Genomic DNA, 23,093 nt, shown 5'->3' with positions numbered 1-23,093 from the left:
CCATGTTAAGTTATTATCAAATATGTGAAGAGCATTTCACACAAAATCGCTGTGTGTCAGCAGTCATAGTATCTCACTGGATTGTTGGAACCAGAATTAAAGCAAAATAACTTTAGGCTTATTGTTGCTCTGTGTGGACCTACTTAAGATAATTGGAATTCGGGCAGTTTGTTAAATCCTTTTTATGTCCTTTGACTTGGCCTTAGCATAATGCCAATTGGACTGCTGCAGATATATGTGGTGCATACAAGCAGATAAATGATTATATTTCTGTCTGAATTATCTCAGCTATACTGTGTTCATTGATTAGGTCTAAAGTTAGGAATGTTTTGTTCTCTGAGCTGTGTCGAGTGAGACAAAAGAATAGGAAGGAAAACTGAATTAGGAGAGAGAGTTGGTGGAAGAGAAAAGAAAAGAAAGGCTGTTGGGGGAAATGAGGCTAAAAAGCATCATTCAGAACCATCCTGAGAACTGAATTATGAGTAAACTGTACACTACTCATAGGCAGCTTCTGAGGGGAGCTCATGACTTAACCATTTTGAGGGTGCCTTGCTCCTGAACTGGGCCAAGGACAGCTTAAAGATTTAGGGAACTGGTGGTGTTTTGTGTTAGAGAGAGGGGGAAAGTCACGGTTGGTCATTTTAGTAAACTCTTTAGCTTTTAATGCCCATTGTTTCACTCAGCATTTTCAGCATCTTCCAAACTTTGGTCATTCAGGCACCACCATCAACAGTTTTTGCCTTATCCATTTGCTTTTCTTTTAAACTTAAATGTATTTTAAACAGGAACTTTATGTATCTGTTGAAGTCTGGTTTGATATGATAGTTATAGCTTTTCCTAATGTGCACTGAAAGAAGCACATGAAGTTAGCATCAAGCCTAGCCACCAGTGTCCACCTAAAATTACCTTGAGAAATGCTCCTTTCATCTAATTCCAGCTCTTCCCTTGGCAGAGAGGGTACACAGAATGCCGAAGGTAGATGGTTAAAGGGAAACCCAAAACCTGGATATAGGGGCTTTTCAATAAAAACCTAGACAGATTTAAGACAGTAGATGAACACTAGGTTTCTTTGGGTTATCAGCCTACAGACTTTAGTTAAGTTTCATTTCTTTTCCTCTTTCTTTTTTTTTGGTAAACTATTGAATGTTTTTTAGGTTACAGGAGTGTCTAGGCCTCATGAGTATTTTTTTCTATTTGTTTCCTGGCAGAAACTGTGTCTCGAAAATTCTGAACTTGCTTTAGCTTCAAGTAAGGAGGAGTGAGATTTCTCCTTGCTCATTTTAGTGATAAGATCCCCTCTATCAGCTCCTAAGCCCAGAAATTCAGTATCTGTGAACTGCCTTGTACGTGCCAGGCACACACTGCTAACCCCTGCGATGTAAAAAGGAAGCTATGGTCCCCTCTTTGGTGAGGTCTGGCCTAAACAGCTGAAACAGTCCCATGTAATAGAGGCACCAGCCAGATACAGGAGATGTTAACTCTGGGTAGGTCAGCAAAGGCCTTCATAGCTGGTGGAGAAGGGGAGCTGGGCTGGTTGCATGTATGCCGTAAGGAGAACAGCACAGTTTGTGCCCCTGTGAGTGCCATAGTCTTTTCTCCTCCGTCTTCGTAGATGATCATTTAGCACAATTTCTGTGGGTTGCACCCTGGGCCACATATATTCCAACAGGAATGTTTTCAATGTGTGGTAACTCAAGCCTTGCTGCCCTGACACCTCCACATGAATTCGAAGCAATAACTAGGGAACCTTCAGTAACAGTTGGCATATTGAGATGGCATTGTTCCCAAAACAACATCTTAATGAGGTCTGTGCTTCAAGAGCAACGCTTCTAGTTTAAATATACTCGGGCATGTCCTGTGTAACTAGAAGCCATGTGGCAGAAGTGGCTGCGATCGCAGCCTGGTTCGGTCCTGCATTGGGAGGGTCTCATTGGAGCAGCTTCTCTAACCTCAGCGACTCCACACCTGGGTAGGAGGGTACTGCACATAAGGCAGGAGAAAGAGAATATAACAAATCAGGGACTTCTCAGTGATTAAGACTCTGCCTTCCAATGCAGGGGGTGTGGTTTTGATCCCTGGTTGGGGAACTAAGATCCCACATGCTGCAGGATGCAGCCAAAAATTTAAAAATAAAACTTTTTTTTTTTTTAGAAAAAGAGAAAGAATAAAACACATCAGCCTTGGCCCCCTTTAGGGAATGTGTGTGTAGAAGAACCCTCCTGCAAATGCAGGAGACAAGAGAGACCCAGGTTCAATCCCTGGATCAGGAATATCCCCTGGAGGAGGGCACAGCAACCCACTCCAGTATTCTTGCCTGAAGATTCCCATGGACAGAGGAGCCTGGTGGGCTACAGTCCATGGGGATGCAAAAAGTCAGACATGACTGAAGCAGCTTAGCACGCCTGCATGTACAAAATCTGAGATACAGATTCCAGTCTTCATATAGCTTCCAACTCATCCCTCCATACCCCATGCCCCTGCTTACCCACCTAGAACCTGAGCTGCACATTTAAAAACCAGTAGTTGAGAGAAGATTCTCAGTTCTATGTATGTAGAGGTCAGATAAAGGAGAAACCTCCAAGCCATCCACACTTTGGGTGCCTAAAACCCTCACAGTGCTAATTGCACTGATGGCCCCATCCAGTTTTAGACCTTTGGGGATTTAATATATGCAGGCTTTGTTTTTTTTTTTTTTAATTAGCACACTTGTTCTCTTAAAGAGCAGAAAATAAACGCCAGGGTGAGGGTGGTAGGGAGTGAGCTTTCAGACCAAGCCACGTCTCTTGTGTTACCAGAGACCACATCCCTCCTCAGACATAATCACCGAAGACTGTTTCTTTTGGCCAACTCTCTGACCTTGAAGGATCCAGCCAGCTGCCTTGAAGGTTTGGGTGCTAGACATAATACGGGTAGAGTCCAAGAGTTATTTCTATTTTATATATTTTATGTAGCTTGGCTATATTCATTTTTTGTTCATTAAAAGTTCTGTTCTTGAAGTAAGTCTAAAATACTTAACATACACACTGCCACTGACTTTTTTATATATAGGCTAAAGCACATTCAGAAATATAAAGAATGCTAGAATTTATGGTAGCATCCACAAGTGATACTGTGTTGCATCACTTGGACACAAACCAAGTTAAGAGTATGGATTGTTCTCCAATGTGTGTTAAACCCTTGGTTTTCTTTCTTCTGAATGTGATGAGGCAGATTTTCCTTGGAAAAATGGTTTGCGTACAGCTGGGGAGATTGATATTTTCCCCCATCAGTTTCTCCCTTTAATAATTGAAAACTACTGTTCATTATTTACATAAAACTGTCTTTTTCTGGTCTGCTTTCCATAACCTTTCCCCTCTGAAGAATTTTAAGAATTCCCTGACTTGCCTCTGGGGGATTTTATGCCTGCTTTATCCCAGATGTGGGACATAGACCAGGCTGAGGGGTTTCTTTTTTTAATGTTCCTACTTTGAAAGACATTCTTTAACCAGTGAGCAAAGCTGCCACTGAAGAAAAGGATTTTCAAGAAAGTTAAGCAGTTAAGAAAATATGTGAGCTTGGTTTAAATGTCTGACTTAGCTGAATGACACCAAAATCCCGAGTGCGAAATGAAAAAAGTAGACAGTAGTTTCAAATGATAAAGGGGAAATGCACATGTATTCTTTCAGGCTTTTAAGTTTGGAATTTTACTTTCTGAATGAAGGCATGTCAGTCTCCAGCCCCAGCAGCCCCATGTCTGATCTTGCCTTGCATGCCTGCTGATGTCATCCCAGGGAGCGCACGGGCTTAGCAGATGTTTACCCTACTTCTGTTAGTCCTCGTCCCCACCTCTGCTGACACAAAGAGGATATTCAGCCTTACTCATAATATTTTGTCTGCTCACATTCATATAGATGTATTGATCCTGATCCCTCTTTCAGAAGGGAGAATGTTAGAAGGAGGGGAGAACTTAGAGTGCCGGAGGCCGTATTGAGACAGGATTTTCTTATTTTTTTCCTAATGTCCATTCAGCTTCCCAGACATTTCACCACCAGCTTTTGGTTATTGTAGCCTTCATAGTAATGTCCAAAAATACCATAAAATTGAAACTCTTTTGTGCAATAAAATGTGAGAAGAAGGCCAGCAAGAGTTTTTCTTCTCTACTTGAGCACATATTACACCATTTTCCCAAGTCCAAAGTTCTGTTTTCCACAATGAATATATCTGTTGTATCATGTGTAATTAATTAAATTATTAGGTTTTAGTTTCTTCCGAGTTCAAATTTTTGTTGCATTTTTGAAATATCTGAAAATTCTTAAGCTTAATTTTCATAGTATGCAAGGTGGCTGCCTACCATGTATTTCCTGCTTCACCGTGGTCCCCTGGCTGACATAACCTCCTCTCCTTTTTATTCTCCTGTAGGATCTTTCGAAGATGGTTTGGCTGCCTTGGAGATTTGGAGATCTGATGCCACGATGAGGACTCACACACGGGGGGCCCCCAGTGTGTTTTTCATATGTTTGTTTTGCTTTGTGTCAGCCTGTGTCACCGACGAGAATCCAGAAGTCATGATCCCCTTCACCAACGCCAACTACGACAGCCACCCGATGCTGTACTTCTCCAGGGCCGAGGTGGCCGAGCTCCAGCTGAGGGCCGCCAGCTCCCATGAGCACATTGCCGCCCGGCTCACTGAGGCCGTGAACACCATGCTGTCCAGCCCCTTGGAGTACCTTCCTCCTTGGGATCCCAAGGAGTACAGCGCCCGCTGGAATGAGATTTACGGCAACAACCTGGGGGCCTTAGCCATGTTCTGCGTGCTGTATCCTGAGAACATGGAAGCCCGAGATATGGCCAAAGACTACATGGAGAGGATGGCAGCTCAGCCTAGTTGGTAGATTTTTGTCTTTTTCTTCTTACTGTATTAACTCTGTGATTTAATGAATTCAAAGGGGGATGAAATCTCAGAGGCCAGATTTTCATATACTCTGTGTGTGTGTGTGTGTGTGTGTGTGTGTGTATGTGATTGAAGGGGAAAGATTGCTTGTTATTTGTGTTGTCAGTGGCTTATGAATGGTCTCTAGTTTCAAAGACCTAGTAACTTCCATGTTTAAATTTAGAAGAAAAATATTTATAGATACAATCTAACCAAAGAAAAAATAATTTGCTGCCTTGAGTAAACAGTATCATCTTGATTGTTGAGATTTCTTTCCCGTTGGTTCACACACTTGTATTACTATAATCATCAGGTCTTAAGTTCTGACTGACCCCCATGTGGTTAAAACCTTTTGCCAGCAAGAGATTTCCTCCAATTAAGATTACTTTCCATTTTAGGACAATCAGGAGCTTGAAGAGCTAAAAGTAAATGTGATAGGATTAACTGGCAATTTATAAACAAGATCTTATCCAATACCCAGCAAATTGCCCAAACCTGTATGAAAACCAAAGTTGTAATATAATTATGTGAGGAATTCTAATTATGTAATAATTTACTTTCAGAAGTTCAAAATTTGAGAACAAACTTCCTGTCACTTCTTGATTAGCTTAAATTTATTTGTTTATAATTAATGTGCCTACCTGATTCCAGAAGGTATGTGATGAATTAATTAGAGATTGTGTGTATTCTTATTTAAACTGTTTTAATACATATTCATGGACCAGTTACATTAAAAAAAATTGCAAACTATATGAAATATCCTTTTAAAATTATATAGGCTGTTAATTGTCCTAGGGTTAGAAAGAGCTCATTTTTAAATGATTAGAAAAATCAGTGAATGCATTTAATGTTGTGGTGAGTTACATCTCACATATCATAGGGGTGAAGAATGGTAGCTTGCAAGCTTCCTGAATTCTGCCAATACAATAAATAAATTTAATTCTTCCTAAATTTCTGCAAATATGATAAAGAATGTTGTTTGCTTATAGAGTTTGAAGGATTTTCTGAAATTTCTTACTGAAAAAGATGATAGAAGTGTTGGTATTACATTCATATCAGAGCTTATTTTTAAGGCTTATATTTAGGTATATATAATCATTTTGAAGCTTACAGTATTTTATATTGAAAGAAGCTTTTTATTTGGATTGTTTCAAAGCTGAGCCCTGTATGCCATAGTTTCTGTTCTTGATTAACTCATTCTATTCCTGTCTCCAACAAAGAACATGAAAGGTGTATGACTTCAGTTTTTATTTGCCAACCATACCTCAGTAAAGCTTGGAAAATTTTTTTAAATGATAAAATATGATGTATGAAAATTGGATATTTGAACTATAAATTTCTGTTGGCAGGTATCACAGTTACTTGACATTGTACAGTTAGCTAAAAATGGCTGCCATATTTATAGTATTTGAGGAAAAAATCTTTGTTGTCTATAAAGGTAAAGTCCTTTTTGTTTTAGATAGATAAGTGAAATTTGACAGATTAAGATACTGATGAAAATGTTCCAGAGAGCCATTCTGAAACATTAATTTCACTTCATGAAAGAGTAGGTAACTGGGAAGTACCACTTTATAATGGAGACTTTATTAGTATAAATACAATCACATGAAGAGACTTGCACAAGACCTGTGCAATTTTATTATAATAAAAAACATTGAGGCATATAAATACCAACATAAACGAATGCTGTCATTAGAAAGGATTAAAAGAAGGAAAATAAAAATGATCATTTTAATAGTTTCTACAGGTTCAGAATTACTGGTTGATGGAGATGTGTAGAAATATACTAGAGGACTGGTACTTTTTTTGTGGTAGTTTTGATAAAAACAGGTATAACTCTATGCCGTTATCCAGTAACCCAAAAGCCAGTCGGTGATTTAATAGAGCTGAACAGTTGAGTTCTTTCTCTTGACCTCCTGGTAGATGAAGGTCAGAAATTGAGAATTTACCTTTATATCTGGTGTGTATTTCCAGAAGTTTTCCTAGCATAAAAAGTCAAGCTATGAAATATTTTTATCTTGGGAAGAACTGTTACTAGGTGGTACTTTTAAATGATTTTATGGAAATTACAAGTTTTAAGAGCTATTGCACCCAATCCCTAGACTCTTAAATTTTTATTAAATTGTAGTTGAATATAATCAGTCCCTTTTTGAAACTTAAAATACTGCTGAATGTTTTTGTAGTTCAACTATCCATATTTAAATCAACTAAATCATATGTCCCTAATATGCCCAGAGAAAGTATTGTAGGTGTTGTCACTGTCTTAGGATATAGTTCACCTATATTTGGTTTCAGAGAAAAATAAAAGACTTTTATTTATAAAAAAAGATCAATATTTAATACTATGGATTTTTAAAAAGCTTCCTGCAATGGCTTCATCAAACTTAATACATTTGCCATATTCCATGAAGATCCTTCCTACTCTTTATAAAAACCAATGAGTTAATTGTGTCCATTCACTTATTCAATTAATAAACATTAACAAACATTTATTGAGCATCTGTTGTATGTCATGTACCATATAGATGCTGGGGATTCAATGATGAAAAAAAAAAACTCTGTACATTTAAAATTTGCACCTAGGATAAGGGCTGCAAACACTGGGTATTTGAAACCTAAGCTAGGACTATATTCTCTGCTCGGAATTAAGTGTAAGGATCCCTTAATTGGGGGGCAGTGATCATTAGTTTTATTCATGAATTACTTAAAGATTTGAGGAATAAATGAGATAAGGCAAAATACTTATTAGCACAGTTCCTGTCACATAGTAAGCCTTCTATAAATAAGAATGACAGCGATAATTATTGTTACTGGTATTTACTTAGTATTTAGACCTTGTTTAGTTTATAATTTGGTGTATGTAGGCTGTAAGGAAATAGTATTTGTTTGGGATTTATTTGGAGACTTTGCTTATCTATATGTTCAAATTGCTCTCAAAACTAGAACATCTGTTTAGTGTATAGTATGTTCCTTTTGGCGTTGTTCCAAAAACTTTCAGTGTTGCTCCCTTGGGCCCTTTTTGTTAGCAGATAAGAATCTGATGGTAGCACCAATTGTGACAGCTTAGGGGGAAGGAACAACGATGTGTCTTTTGTCTGGTATTAAAAAGAAGTACTTCTGACATATATATGCATACAGATTTATTAATGTAGTTCATTTAATTTGAATATTTTGTAAGTAAAGAGCTAAAAGGTCACAGCTGTAGATTTACTTACTTAACAGTCTAAGGCCATTGGAAAAGTTAAATGGAAAATATTATCTAGTTATATACTGATCTTATGTGTTCATCTGATAAAGTAGAAAGGAATCTCATAGATTGATAATGATGTTGGTGATTGAAAAATAACCACATGCAGTACTGTCATCTTTTAACATGATAATTTTGTGTGTCAGTGAGTACCCAAAGATGAGACGTGTCTATGTCCTATATCTGCTTTTGTGGAGATGTCCATATTCTCTTTCAGAAGTTCTCTCTCCTCTGTTCTTCTACATTTTGTTAATGTCATGCATTCTTCATAACATTCTCTGTAACAGTAAAAGTAACAAGGTAATTGAATTATTCTTAATTTGATTGTAAAAATCAAATTTTAAAAGATGTTACTTTAACCTATATAATGGCACATTATTTTTAGCATCATCAATAATGTCTTTGACCTTTAAATTAAGCCCTTTTTCCTCTATAGATCTCCTCTTCCAAATGAGAGCTAGGATTTGGGTTACAGTTGGCCCTGTGTTATATAAAAGAGTGATTAGAACTTCATTATATAACTACTTTAAGAAATTTAATGAGCTGAGATCATAAATCTAGACCTGGTAACAATAGAAAATGTGTTCTATTACACTTAAAGTCATTTCATTTTTTTATATCATCTAATCATCAGAGCAAGTTCTATATATGGCAGTTGGCACATGGGGAAATTCTCTTTTATAAATGGTTGATTTCTGCATTCAGTCCTTACCTAATTAAAAAGGGAACACTGCTGGATGCCAAAAAATGAAAAATTTTCCATCAGTTTTTTTCCCTCAAGAACTTAAACTTTAAGGTGAGAAAATAATAAAAACAGATCTTAGTCAAGATTTAAGAGATTTCTAAAGAGTCAGATTTTGAAGTTTTGGACTAAGCACATATTGCTCAGTTTTCCTAAAATTTTCATATGTATGTATATTTTTATTTACTTATCTTTACTTTTTTCTACTGTACCTTTCTTCCCAAAGATTAGGGAAACAAAATATAATACTCAAATAAGAACTAGCTGAGAAAGAGGAGGAAAGGAAAAGATTAAGAATATCAGCTGGACTAGCAAAGAGGCAGTTGCTGAAATGCTTCTTCTGTCTGATGGGTGAAAGGGCCACAGGTGGGCCCTGAATTTTTTTAAAAGTAAAGAAAGTAGGTTCAGTTAGTTTTGAAGTATAGTGTCCATGGGATTAAAAATAGATCAGTTACTCCAGCTACTACTCTTGACTCAAGGATCAGAAGGAAATTTCTCCTGGAGTTTTCATGAAAAGCTCTCATGGTAGTTTCATGAACATCCTTCCAGTGCATGTGTGATGAATTGCACAGCGCTGTCTTTTTTTATACGATACTGGACTAGACTGAGGGCAGAACTGGATCTGTTTTGCTCATACGTACCTCTGTCATCTCCTAACAGAGTATCAGGTATATTTTTGCCCAATGAATGAATGCTCTAGTATCCTTGGATGAAGGTTCTTCAAAGTGAAATTGACTAAAACTACAGTGGAGGTAGAGGGGAGGGACGTATGGTTTAGTCCAGGCTACCCTACTTTTCTTTCCTAGTCTAGCTTAGTCCTTCAGCAAACTTTTGCCCGTGCAGAGAAGTGAGATGACGTATACCTGTCAGGCGGCCTGTCTATACATTGTGTGTCTCAGCTGAGCTCATGGTACATGGGTTCTCTGAGCTTGGTATTACACTACTCTGCCTATTGTTACAGTAATCTTCTATACCTAAAAACAAACAAAAAACTCACTTAAATGATCAGAAATCACGCCACACCTGAATCACTTAAGAAAGATACAGATAAGTTGACCATATCTCATCTACTATGAAGAAGTGAATGCATTGAACAGAGATTTAAAATAGAATTGTAACAAAAGATTTGTTGTTCAAGCTCTACTGACAGCATATAGTTACCCCATGTGCATCTCTGAGCAACGAGCTTTTCAAGGCTTTTGTCTAAACATCGTAAAGCTGGGGAAGGGGCCACGCATAAGGTCCTCGGATGCAGAGCTGCACTTGTATCCTGACTCTATTTTATTAGCCCTTAGCAGGTTTTTTTTTAGCTTCTGTAAAACCCCAGTTTCTTTGTCTTTAAAATGTGGATTGAGTCTTCCCATGCAAGCAGTGTTGTTCCAAGGGTTAAATGAGATAATGCATGTAAAGCTCTTAGCATTATGTGCCTGATATATATTTTACTAAAAAGTTTGTTTTTACTATGCAGAAATAGATATGATCATGTAGCTTTATTCTTGACACACAGGACTTCATTTTACCTACTCACTCTGGAGTTGTGTTTTTGAGAAGTACTCATTTTGCATCATTTTCTTCCCTTTCTTTATAGTATTTTTGCTTGCTTATCATCAGAAAGTAAATCACAGAGGAAAGAAATTACTTCACTCTTGTGTGGGTGCCAGTCAGCTACAGGAATTCAGAACTGGTGAGGGAAACAAAGAAAGTTGAACTTTTGGATAGAGAAGTAATTATCATTTTATTTGCAACAGACGGTGTATTAAATTCCTTGCCTGTGCAATTCAAACTTCTGGAGAGTGACATCTGAGGGCCCATTTGCAAAATAAAATACAAAAAAATAATAAAGTAAAGAAAAAAAATGCCCTTGGCATATCAAAGTGAACCAATCAGTTTTATTCCTGTATGTTCCAAAATGAAGGGTGAGCACGTCACGCAGCATGGTATGCTGGGCTTCAAATGCAGTTCCCTACAGCTGTCTCTCAGGCTTTTTACTTCTCTAAAGTGCACGGTAAAGCTGAGGATCAAAGTAGGGGAGGATGTAGAGCCACAGCACCCTAAGTAAAAGGATCGGGTTTTCCTCTCATGACCTTACAGTGGTGAAGACCTGGAGGCGTAGCCCATAGTGCGCCTGGAATCCATTCAAGGAAACAAATCCAGTGGACTCAACTGCAGGGTCTCTATTAACCCAGCCCCCGAGTCCCCTGGCTTTTTCTCCTTCATGCTTTCCCTCCCTTCTGCCCTTCCTCCTCCTTCCCCTTCTGCCTCTCTTTTTTCTCTCTGTTCCATTCATTCTGTGATCTAAAGAAAGACACTGCTTTTACCCTGCTATAAATCCTTGCAAACAGAAGTCTAAAACTGATGACAACAAGGCTTTGTATAATGATCAGATTCTTTCATATTTACAGAAACACGTTTTAGGAATCTGGTCATTGGGAATTCCCTTCTGGTATACCATTTAATGAACAGGTTTTTGCCAGCATCATTCCAGGTGAAGGCAGTGGGCAAGGATTGGTGTTGCGAGACCTGTGGCAGGAGGAGGCAGGTGAGGAATTGCTCAGGGTGAGGCCGAATCAGGTGTTAAGGTTGGCTGAGCGTCTCGGTGCTGGTTTTCATACGCGACAAGGAGACTCTTCTCCATTCAAATGAAGTGAGGTTAAAATAGTTTAATAATGCTTCTTTCTAACAACAAATGTGAGACATCTTATATCATCCCTGTTGTTGTCATTCAGCTGCTAAGTCATGTCTGACTCTTTGTGGCCCCATGAACTGTAGCACACCAGGCTTCCCTGTCCTTCACTGTCTCCTGGAGTTTGCTCAAACTCATGTCCATTGAGTCAATGATGCCATTCAACCATCTTATCCTTTGTCTCCCTTCTCCTCTTGCCCTCAATCTTTCCCAGCATCAGGGTCTTTTCCAGTGAGTCAGCTCTTAGCATCAGGTAGCCAAAGTATTGGAGCTTCAGCTTCAGTATCAGTCCTTCCAATGAATATTCAGGATTGATTTCCTTTAGGATGGACTGGTTTGATCTCCTTGCTGTCCAAGGGACTCTCAAGAGTCTTCTGTAAGCACCACAGTTTGAAATCATCAGTTATTTGGTGCTCAACCTTCTTATGGTCCAACTCTCACATCTGTACATGACTACTGAAAAAACCATATCTTTGACTACATGGACCTTTGTCAGTAAAGTGATGTCTCTGCTTTTTAATATGCTGTCTAGGTTTCTCATGGCTTTTCTTGCAAGGAGCAAGCACCTTTTAATTTCGTGGCTGCAGTCACAGTCTACAGTGATTTTGGAGCCCGAGAAAAGAAAATCTGTCACTGTTCCCACTTTTTCCCCATCTATTTTCCATGAGGTGATAGGATCGGATGCCATGATCTTAGTTTTTTGAATGTTGAGTTTTAAGCCAGCTTTTTTATTCTCTTCTTTTCACCCTCATTAAGAGACTCTTTAGTTCCTCTTTGCTTTCTGCCGTTAGAGTGGTATCATCTGCATATCTGAGGTTGTTATTTCTCCTGGCAATCTTGATTTCAGCTTGTGATTCATCCAGCATGGCGTTTCACATGATGTGCTCTGCATGTAAGTTAAATAAGTGGGTGACAATATACAGCCTTGACGTACTCCTTTCCCAATCTTGAACCAGTCCGTTGTTCCATGTCCCGTTTTAACTGTTGCTTCTTGTCCTGTGTGCGTGCATGCTAAGTTGCTTCAGTTGTGTCCGACTGTTTGCAACCCCATGGGCTGCAGCCCACTCAGCTCCTCTGTCCATGTTATAGTCCAGGCAAGAATACTGAAGTGGGTTGCCATGCCCTGCTCCCCGGGATCTTCCCAACCCAGGGGTCAAACCCAGGTTTCCTGCATTGCAGACAGATTCTTTACCACTGAGCCCTTCGTGTCTTGCATACACCTCTAAACATACCCAGTAGAAAAGAAATCCGAAGTCAGTTTTCCTGTGGGATATGTTTGTTGTTTGAATGTAACATTCAATATTGGTGCAACCCTCAACTGTCTCCATGATGAGTAATGCTCTCTCCTACCTCCTGCTCTGTTAGTGTCACTTGTTGCCTTTTTAATAAAAAAATTCACTGTGGACTTTCAGAGTTGTCCTAGGGAGTTGTGCTTAAGGCCAGAGGAATCCTCATCCTTCTTCTGAAGGGGTTCTAAATCTGTGCTGCTCACCCCATATATACAACAAAGATGCAAATGTGGTAAGTTCCACACCATCTTTACAATCTGGTTCTCACATTTATCTAATATTAAAACTTGCCAAGTATGTTGTTTAAATTTTATGCATTCCTTGCCCTTATCTTGAGAGATTTGAGTTAGCAAGGGCTAGGCATATATATATATGTGTGTGTGTGTGTGTGTGTATATATATATGCCTGTATTCTATTTCAATATTGCTTTATAATCTTTCTTAAATTTGCCTTTATTAAGTGAAATAGTACTAGTACCACTTAAGATGTAGGGCTTTGCTGACGTTAAGTTCTGACTAATGGTGTTTGAAGAGATATTTTTAACTCCTGGAGAATAGCAGTAACGTGAGTATGTCTGTGCAGTCTTTTCTAAAGCTGGCTGGTTCTTTTTACCATAGTTATCTTAAGAATGGCTCTTTCCTTCTTCATCTCCTTCTGCCGTATCTGTTACGAGAGCATGTTTTAGCTATGTTTAACACAGTCTCTTTCCTCCATCCTTCCTTTTTCATTGCGGTGTCAACATGCCGGCTTAGGATAGCAGGAGAAACCATAGTCAGGAGACAGATCATTACGTTTCCCACGTAAGCCTGCAATTTAGAAGCTTTGTGTGTGGATGAGGAGTAGAATCAGGAGGAGGGGAACTAGGTGGAAGCTTAGAGAGGAAGTGAAGATCACAGCTAAGCCAGAGAGGATAGGAACAAGAAGGAATGAATTTAAGGGACATTTAGGACAGAGGATCTACAAAGAGATTGATTGGATGTGGGACACTGTTTCTCAAACTATGGTTCCTTCATCAGAATCATACAAGTGTTCTTAAAAACAGAGCTTCCTGAAACTGGCCCAGACTCAGGGAAACACGATCATTTGGAGTAGGCTGAAGAACTTTTCCTTTTAGGGGAACCAAGTTCCCCCTATGGTTCTAAGGCACCTAAAATTTAAATAGCGAAGGGAAGGGAGGTAGAAAGCTTGGGACTTGGCTTTTGTCTTGGGCAAATGGGTGCACAGGGATGCAGACAGGAGATGGAATGTATAGTGGGTGTGTGGGAGAGAAAAGATAGTTCACTTTTAAAAATATATATTTATTTATTTTTTGGCTGCACTGGGTCTTCATTGCTACGTGCAAGCTTTTCTCTAGTTGTGGTGAGTGGGGGCTCCTCACTAGTTGCGGTGCGTGGGCTTCTGACTGCAGTGGCCTCTTGCAAAGCTCGGGTTCCAAGTTGCGCGGGTTCAGTAGTTGCAGCGTGTGGGCTCAATAGTTGCGGTCCTCAGACTCAGTTGCTCCTCGGCACGTGGGATCTTCCCAGACCAAGGATCAAACCCGTGTCCCCTGCATTGGCAGGCAGATTCCCAACCACTGAACCAGCAGGGAAGTCCCTAGTTCACTTTTTTGCATGACTTTGCTCTCATTTTAATGGTCTCACTTTGTTGGTATCACCAACTGTGTGGAGAGATGAATTTCAAAGCCCTCTGTCCTTGTAATCATTACAAGTGCTCATAGGTTCTCTTGGCAAATACTTTGGTATATATTTATTAGTATAGTTTTAAAGACTTCCTGGCCCTATCTGTTCATTTTTACACGTTCATCACCTTCCACTTTCTCTGTCCTGTGGCTGCCCCAGAACAGAGAAAGTGCCGCAGTCCTTGCCTCTAGCCGTTTTTCTCCTTTCTCCCGTTTATTCTGTGCTTCACTCTCACTACTCTGAATGCATTTTGCTGTTGGTGGTGGTGGTGTCATTGTTGGATATGGGTGAGCTCTTTAGGAAGAATTATCTTTAGGCTGTTAAAAAAGATCAGCCTGTCATCATTCCTGTAAAACATGCCCCCATCCAGAGCTTTCGGATTCTCGAAATCTTTTTATTTCCTAGAATGTTGTGATTTTAGTGTTTTAAGCTTTTCACCGGCAGGCATCGATGTGCATCCTCAGTGATTCACTGGGCCACGTGTCCTGACATTTTCAACTCTGCCTCGATCTGGGTGGTAATAAGTTTACAGACCAGCCCTCAGCTGAGCTTTCTGCCTGCAGGGATCCAGACTCATCCACCCCTTTCCTTCCTCCTTTTCCCCAACTCCATGTAGATGTCAGGATCCTGTTTAACTTCTCCTTCTTCCATTAACGTTTTCTCTAGTCCCTCATCCATCTCAATTCTCATAGGTATTATTTTTCATGTGACTTGTTGGATTTGCAGTAGTAACAGGGTTACTTACTTGGTTCTCTGATTAGGAGTGTGTGTCTTTAAGACGCAGCCTAAAGAAGCTTCTTCGTAAAAACCTTTTAAACTCCAGTTTCTCCCCTACCCTGGCCAGTGTAATTCAGGTGTGCCAAGGAACCCGTGCAGAACTCTCAGAGGATGTTTCGTCTACACTATAATTGTATGGATTCTACCATTTGTTTGCCTCTGGCACATAAGCTTATTGAGAGTAGCACCATCATCGTTTTACATCTCTGTCCTGAGAGCTGAATATGCTATAGGGGCCATAAGGACACTAATAATAACTTAAATTGAATGAATGAATGATCATATTTTGATGAGTAGTCTAGGCTTACCATGAGCAGGAGTCCAAGATCTGTTTTCAGTTTCGAATCTGATTTGGTGTCTTGTTCACTGTGGATGTTCGTACTTATTTGGCCTCACTCTCACTCTGAAGACCTCCCTGCTGTTAATCTGTAATCAGAGGTGTTGCACCTTTGGCCCACTTGGAGGCTGGTGGCGGGTATGTCAGGATTTGACATCTCTGTGTCTAGTTCCCCAGGGAGTCTCAGATTCCCTGCTCTCTGAAGCACTTCTGCACCTGGTATTCTCTCCTGCCTAGTCTCTTGAATTTTGGTGTCCATCATCTTAACTTCCACATAATATTCATGGGTACTCCTGGTCAGGTAACCCCAATAGAATTTTGTTTTTATTGTAAAGCCACCTGCTTCAGTATTTGGAATGAATGGTAGTGATGTTAGGTGGTGGGAGTGATACTTTATTTGAATTAAGATCAAGCACCATGGCGTCAGACATCCATGTTCTAATCCCATTTGTGAACCATATGACATGGAACATGTTACTTGATTTCTTAATGACTCAATTTCCTCATCTGTAAATTGGTGATAAACATTGTATAATACTTACCACATAGTGTTTAGAGGGTTAAATGAATTAATGAAACAGTAACTGGCATTAGGTGTTAGCTATTATTTTTATCTCTGTTGCTTTGCTTTTATTTTGTGTTCTTATACTTTGATGTCAGTAAAGGTAGTTTTCATTTATAAACAAATGTACGCATATAATTCATTAAGGTTATTGTGTACTTATTCTGTTCTAGATGTTGTGCCTAGGTATTGGGATATAAAAATTTGACACAAGTTATACATCTTGCCTAGGATTGTTGATCTAAGGAAAATATGAACTAATAGACAATATTAATGCAGATGATAAGGCTGTGATTGAGAAAGTACAGTGTGCAGTGGAAGACAGAGAAGTAATTAATACTTCAGCATGCCCAACATTGGAGCATTGGGAAGGCTTTCCTCCAGGGGCCTGAAGGACAAATAGGAATCAGCCAAGTGAAAGGGAAAGAGCATGTTTGAAAGTTCTAAGCAGAAGTAACTGGTGTTCAGAGGCCGAGACATAAGGAAGCACAATGCTTTTGAGGAACTGAAAATTTCATGTAGGGTGGAGACAAACAAGCATTGAGGCTTTAAGTGGACAGCCAGATGCTGCAAGACCTTGCCCACCCTGTGAAGGAGTTTGGACTTTTTCTTACAAGAACGTTGAGGCCACTGAAAGGTTTTAACAGGGTAACAACATGGTCAGATCTGTGTGTGTGTGTGGGTGTGTGTGACTTTTTCATTGTAAAATAAAAGTAGAACAGCATAGGAACAAATGTGTGGCTTAGTAAAGTATTTTAAAGCCTCCGCCCTGGTAACCACAGCCCAGCTCCAGAAATAGAACTTTGCCAGCCACCCTGGGGAAGCCCCTCGTTGGCCCCCTGTCACAGCTCCCCCTGCCTCCTACAAAGACTCCCCTGATTTCTAGGGTCATCAATCACCTCCTATGTTTCTTTATAGTTCATTCAAGTGTGCATCCCTAGGCACACGTTTAGTCTTGTTCATTTTTAAAAATGTTTTTTAAGTCTTTTTTATCTGCAGTTTCCCCTCCATCCCTTTATTTTTGTTACAGCTTATCTGTGGAAGAACTCGGACGCTTTGACCTGTTCAGCATCCTGCAGTCTGGATGTTGTTGGTTGCAGCCTCAAGATGCAGTGTAGCGCGTTCCTCCACCCTTGGTGCTTCCTAGAAACTGGCAGCTGGGTGCCGCAGCTTGATCCAACTCAGTTTTGATCACTTTAACGCAAGCATAGGTGGTGGCTGTTCTCTCATCAGGAGACACAAACAGGCTGCCAGTTTCTCCATGTGAAGGATTTGTGTTGTAGGAAGAATCTCTGATCACATGGGAAGTGGAGAGTGCAGAGGTCAAACCAGGCAGACCAGTTAGGCCTTTTATGTTTATCCAGATGACAGCCTGGATTAGGGGTTCTGAGAAGGGAAAGAAATGATGGGTTCCAGAAAGGTCTAAGGCTTCACATGTATGTGCTATGTGTGTTAAGTTGCTTAAGTCATGTCTGACTCTTTGCGACCCTATGGACGGTAGCACACCAGGCTCCTCTGTCCAGGGTATTCTTCAGGCAAGAATACTGGAGTGGGTTGCTGTGCCCTCCTCCAGGGGAATCTTCCCAACCCAGGGACCAAACCCATCATCTCTTGCGTCTCCTGCATTAGCAGGCAGGCTCTTTACCACTAGGGCCACCTGGGAAGCCCCTTAGCATGTATAAGACTTGACAATTATATTTGAGGATAAGAAGGACCAGAAACATTCTTTATGGGATGCTGAGAGGATGGTGGGACCTTTCAGTGAGATAGCAACACTGGGAACTCTTGGAGAATACTAATAGAGGGTTTGGTTTGGGATCAGCGAAGTTTGAAGAGCCTGTGGGCCCAAGAGGAGATGTTGAGTTCATGTCTCTCCGGCATTATTTTTAGCTACCTCCTGTTTGCTGGAAGTATACTGTGACTTTAAAAACTGTCACTAGGGGAAAAAAAAAGATTTTATCCAATAAAAAATTTGCTTCTAAATACGATGGACTTAGTTTCTGTTGATGATAGCAAAATTTAGAAGGAAAGTTCAGAGCAGGTCAGATTTAATTAAAGTAGGCTAACCACAATAAATAAATGAATAACAACAAGAAGAATGAGAAGGCAAGGTAATGTGCTAAAAGAACAGTACAGTCACTTGGGTGTCCTCAAATCACTTTCTGGATGTGAAGCCAAAATGAAACATCACGCAGGCGGCACTCCAGGAGGAAAGTATCCACTTGAGTGAATCATGCTGTTTTTCTGAAGTTGAGGGGAAAAAAAGAAAAAAAGATTCTTGATGAGGTATGGATGGCAATTTGGGCTTGTAACAATTTAATGTGCAGCTTTTGGTTTGTTTTTGTGATTCAATTACAGGGAATTCACTCTTCTAAGAAGAAATCTAGGGAAAGGGAGAGATGAGAACAAATCCACACATATTGCTTAAATTTTACATTAACTTTCATATCTTCCCACTCTAGACTTTGAGCCATTATTTTGAAAAACCATATGAAGTTTACTATTTTACTTTCTTTGGAGAACCTGTTGACATGGGGAAGATTTTACACTATTATTAAAGCCGGTTTGAATCTTCTGCTCTTTGCTTTTCTATCATAGCCTGTTACTTGGTAAAAGATGTGATTACCTTCAACCTTTGGGGTGGCTCATGAGTTTATGTGCTCAGTTCTTTCTGACTGTGCAACCCCATGGACTGTATGTAGCTCACCAGGCTGCTCTGTCTATGGGATTTTACAAGCAAGAATACCGGAGTGGGCTGCCATTTCACTTTTATTTTCAGTATGACACTTTTATTTTCAGTATAACACTTTTATTTTCATTATAACAGATAACTCTGGATAACTCTGGATCTAAAACTTGGGGATATGTTTACTGCCCTTGGCATGTTGAAGTGGCTTACAAGTTTGGCTCATAATTTAATCTAAATTTACTTTACCCATTAATTCTGTTTTATGGCAAATAGCACGTCTTCCAAATTTTTTATGATTCACAAAGAAAAATCCTAAGCTGGCTTTTTCCACTTTGTTGCCAGATGACTTTTTAAGAAATACTCTTTAAAATTGTGTCCCAAGGACATGAATGAAATAAACATTATTGGACAGGGTGCTGTTCATAGGTATTATTTCATTATCTCTCTTAAAAATAAATGACTTCAAAGCCAAACAGATTGTTTGGGGGGATGAGAAATGGGTTTTTTTTTTTTTTTTTTTTTTTGGTTCTTTTTCTGCATGGTGACAAATTATTTTTCGTTCTTGAATTGACTGTGTGGATCTGTTTGCTGTTTTATACCTGCCTCCATTGTATACCATCTTCTGCCCTCTTTAAACATTCTGAGCTTCTCTGGTGGTCTGGCTTCCTTTCCAATGAACTCTCAGTGGGTTTTCCCTTTTGGCTAGCTCCGGATCCTCTGCTGGAAAGTGTTCGGGGAAACCAGGTCTTGACCTCGATCCACGCACAGAAGCCAGGACCTGAGCCTGGGTCCTGTCCGCCTACAGGATGCATCTGATGTGGCACATTTATTCTCTAAGACAGTGTACTTTCAAACCTTTTTTGACTCTGACCTACAGTAAGAAGTAAAATAGACATCATAACCCAGTATACACATAACTCTACATATGTAAATGTGTAAGTAGAACCAGGCCTTGCATTTAAGTTATGCTCTGCACTCTATTTTCTATTCCATGCCATTCACTTCAGTTCAGCTCGGTTCAGTCGCTCAGTCATGTCCGACTCTTTGCAACCCCATGAAGCGCAGCACGCCAGGCCTCCCTGTCCATCACCAACTCCCGGAGTCCACCCAATCCCATGTCCATCGAGTTGGTGATGCCATCCAGCCATCTCATCCTCTGTCATCCCCTTCTCCTCCTGCCTTCAATCTTTCCCAGCATCAGGGTCTTTTCAAATGAGTCAGCTCTCAGCATCAGGTGGCCAAAGTATTGGAGTTTCAGCTTCAACATCAGTCCTTCCAATGAACATCCAGGACTGATCTCCTTTAGGATGGACTGGTTGGATCTCCTTGCAGTCCAGGGGACTCTCAAGAGTCTTCTCCAACACCATAGTTCAAAAGCATCAATTCTTCGGCGCTCAGCTTTCTTTATAGTCCAATTGTCACATCCATACATCACTACTGGAAAAACCATAGCCTTGACTAGACGAACCTTTGTTGGCTAAGTAATGTCTCTGCTTTTTAATATGCTGTCTAGGTTGGTCATAACTTTCCTTCCAAGGAGTAAGCATCTTTAATTTCATGGCTGCAATCACCATCCTCAATGACATTAATTTCCACTAAAAATATTCTGGTCACAGCCCCTTATATTCATTCCATAATCTATTAATAGCTTGTGATTTATAATCTGATATCTCCTTCTAACATTCTGATAAACACATTCCCTAGAATCCCTTCTTGAAGATATCCAGGGAGGGGACTGCTTCACTCTTTGAGGTGGCTTCTTTATTCCATAATTCTAGTGTTCAGAATATTTGTTCCTAAGATGTATTATTAAGCATCTTTTTTTCATTAGGAAACAGTGCAAGTCTGTGATTAATGATTACATTTCAGGTTTCCAGGGCCGAGTGGAATAAATTCTGCAGCACATTACTTCCAATTGGCACCCATCATAAAATCAACCACAGTTCATTCACTGTTTTAAAAGGGCAACTTCAGCAAAACCTTGAAAAAGCATATTGTAAAAGAGAAAAAGTCTGATAAAGCATAAAAAAGTAGAAATCTTGGGTAAATATTAACCTTATTGAGGAAACCATAATAGAAAGTAAAATATTGTTTCATGTATCCTAGCACCTTAAGGTCGGCCTCATTTTGAGTTTGATATTTTGCTACCATCAGGGTGGCAAGACTTAGCAATTTGAGTACCATTTTTGCCCTCACGTTTTGTCCCTCACCTTTTTTAATGTGTTTTTTTTTTAATTAATTTTTATTGGCATGTAGCTGCTTTACAGTGTTGTGTTACTTTCTGGTGTATAGCAAAGGGAATCGGCTATATGTATACACATATCCCCTCTTTTTTGGATTTCTTTCCCATTTACGTCCCCGCAGAACTCTGAATAGAGTTCCCTGTGCTATACAGTAGGTTCTCATTAGTTATCTGTTTTATACATAATATCAATAGTGTATATATGCCAATCCCAATGTCTCAATTCATCCCACCCTCCCCTTCCCCCTTAAAGTACCTCTCTCAGTTTTTCAACTCAATATCACAGGTAATTATTTGCCCTTTTGCATGTGGTAATGTCAGAATATAAGAGGATTGCTTTAAAATAAGTAGGAGTCACCATGTGTTCAGACAGCAGTGGGAAGGTGGAAGATGGTGCATGCAAGATGGTGGTGATGACAAGTCAGATTCTGTAAGGTCGGTCTTATTCTTAGGGCAGCTGTAACAAAGTACCATAGACTAGGTGGCTTAAAACAAACAGAAGTTGATTTTCTCACAGTTCTGTAGACTAGAAATCTGCAATCAAGGTGTCAGCAGGGTTGGTTCCTTCTGGAGGCTCTGAGGAAGAATTGTCTTATGCCACGGTCCTAGCTTCAGGTGGTTGTAGGCAACCCTTGGCATCCTTTGGCTTGTAGATGCATCACTCATCCATGTCTCACACATACCATCTAACATAAACACATACAGACTTCTTGTCCCTCCAGCCTTCCAATGTAGATATGTTGTGATTTTGATTGAATGAATATTGTTTGCATATTTTAATGAAGCAAAAGCTATTAACAGCTGAGCCATAACTTATACTGTGATTACATTCAATATGTGTACAACTTTTTGTTTTCCCTAGGGTTACTTATAGCCTTTTTGCTTTATTTGCTTAGTTTTCTATGCATTTATCACCAGTTGCCAACCAGACTCTCACGTGGTTATGTAAATCTCTTAACCCATTCCATCCAGATATTTTTAATCAGGCATTCTTAACAATTCATCTTTTTGAAGAGGGAACTGCCACATCGTTTGACTGGTTATAATCTAGATCTGCTGTATAGCTGTTGACTTACTCTTCTTTCCTCTTGGGTTGTGGATCCCCTGTGCCATTAATCTCATGTTGTCTTTTCCTTGGTATATATCCTAATTTGGGTGGAGAAATTAAATTCTCCAGTGGCTTCCAGAGGAAGTATTCGTGAGAGGTAAATTTTGAAACCTTGGTGTCTTTTTACATTGTGTATCTATTAAAAATTATTATTAAAAACTATTTACTTATTTGACTGTACCAGGTCTTAGCTGCCGCACACGGAATCTCTTAGTTGCAGGATACAAACTCTTAGTTGTGGCATGTGGGCTCTAGTTCCCTGACCGGGGATAAACCCGGCCCCCTGCATTGGGAGTGCGGAGTCTTAGCCACTAGACCACCAGGGAAGTCCCTAATAATAATTATTATATAGTTATTTTTTTAATGCCATCTTCTTTTAACTTTTATACTAGGTTTATAAGTGATTTACCCGCCACCGTTACACTATTACTCTGCATTTAAGTGTATATTTACTTCTACCATTGAATTTTATACTTTCATGTGTTTTCATGTTGCTAATTGGTGTCCTTTGATTTCAGTTTGAAGAACTCCCCTTAACATTTCTTGTAAGGCCAGTTAGTAGTGATAAACTACTTCAGCATATGTTTATCTGGAAAACTTTTTGTCTTTCCTTCAATTCTGAGAGACAGTTTTACTTGGTTATTTTTGATCCACAGTTGTTTTCTTTTTTCTTTCAACACTGTTAGTGTGTCATCTCACTTTGTAAAATTCTGCTGATAGTATTATGGGAGTTCCCTTGTATATAATGAGTTGCTCTTGTCTTCCTATTTTTAAAATTTAATTATGTGTCTTGCTGTGGGTCTCTTTAGAGGCATCTTTTTTGATACT

General features: G+C 39.5%; 1 protein-coding gene across 1 annotated transcript in view; it reads left to right on the top strand.

Annotated features, from left to right (window-relative positions):
- DSE (dermatan sulfate epimerase) overlaps positions 1 to 23,093 on the top strand; it is a 76,678-nt gene that overhangs the window by 26,911 nt on the left and 26,674 nt on the right. The window contains exon 2 of the mRNA XM_061131977.1: positions 4,399 to 4,867. Coding sequence (XP_060987960.1) covers positions 4,452 to 4,867 — 416 coding nt within the window. The 5' untranslated portion in view covers positions 4,399 to 4,451. The remainder of the gene's footprint in view (positions 1 to 4,398; positions 4,868 to 23,093) is intronic.

Source organism: Dama dama, chromosome 28 (genome assembly GCF_033118175.1).
Source record: "Dama dama isolate Ldn47 chromosome 28, ASM3311817v1, whole genome shotgun sequence".
In the NCBI taxonomy this organism is placed as follows: Eukaryota; Metazoa; Chordata; class Mammalia; order Artiodactyla; family Cervidae; genus Dama; species Dama dama.
The sequence above is the reverse complement of the archived record's forward strand: the minus strand, read 5'-3'. Positions and strand labels throughout refer to the sequence as shown.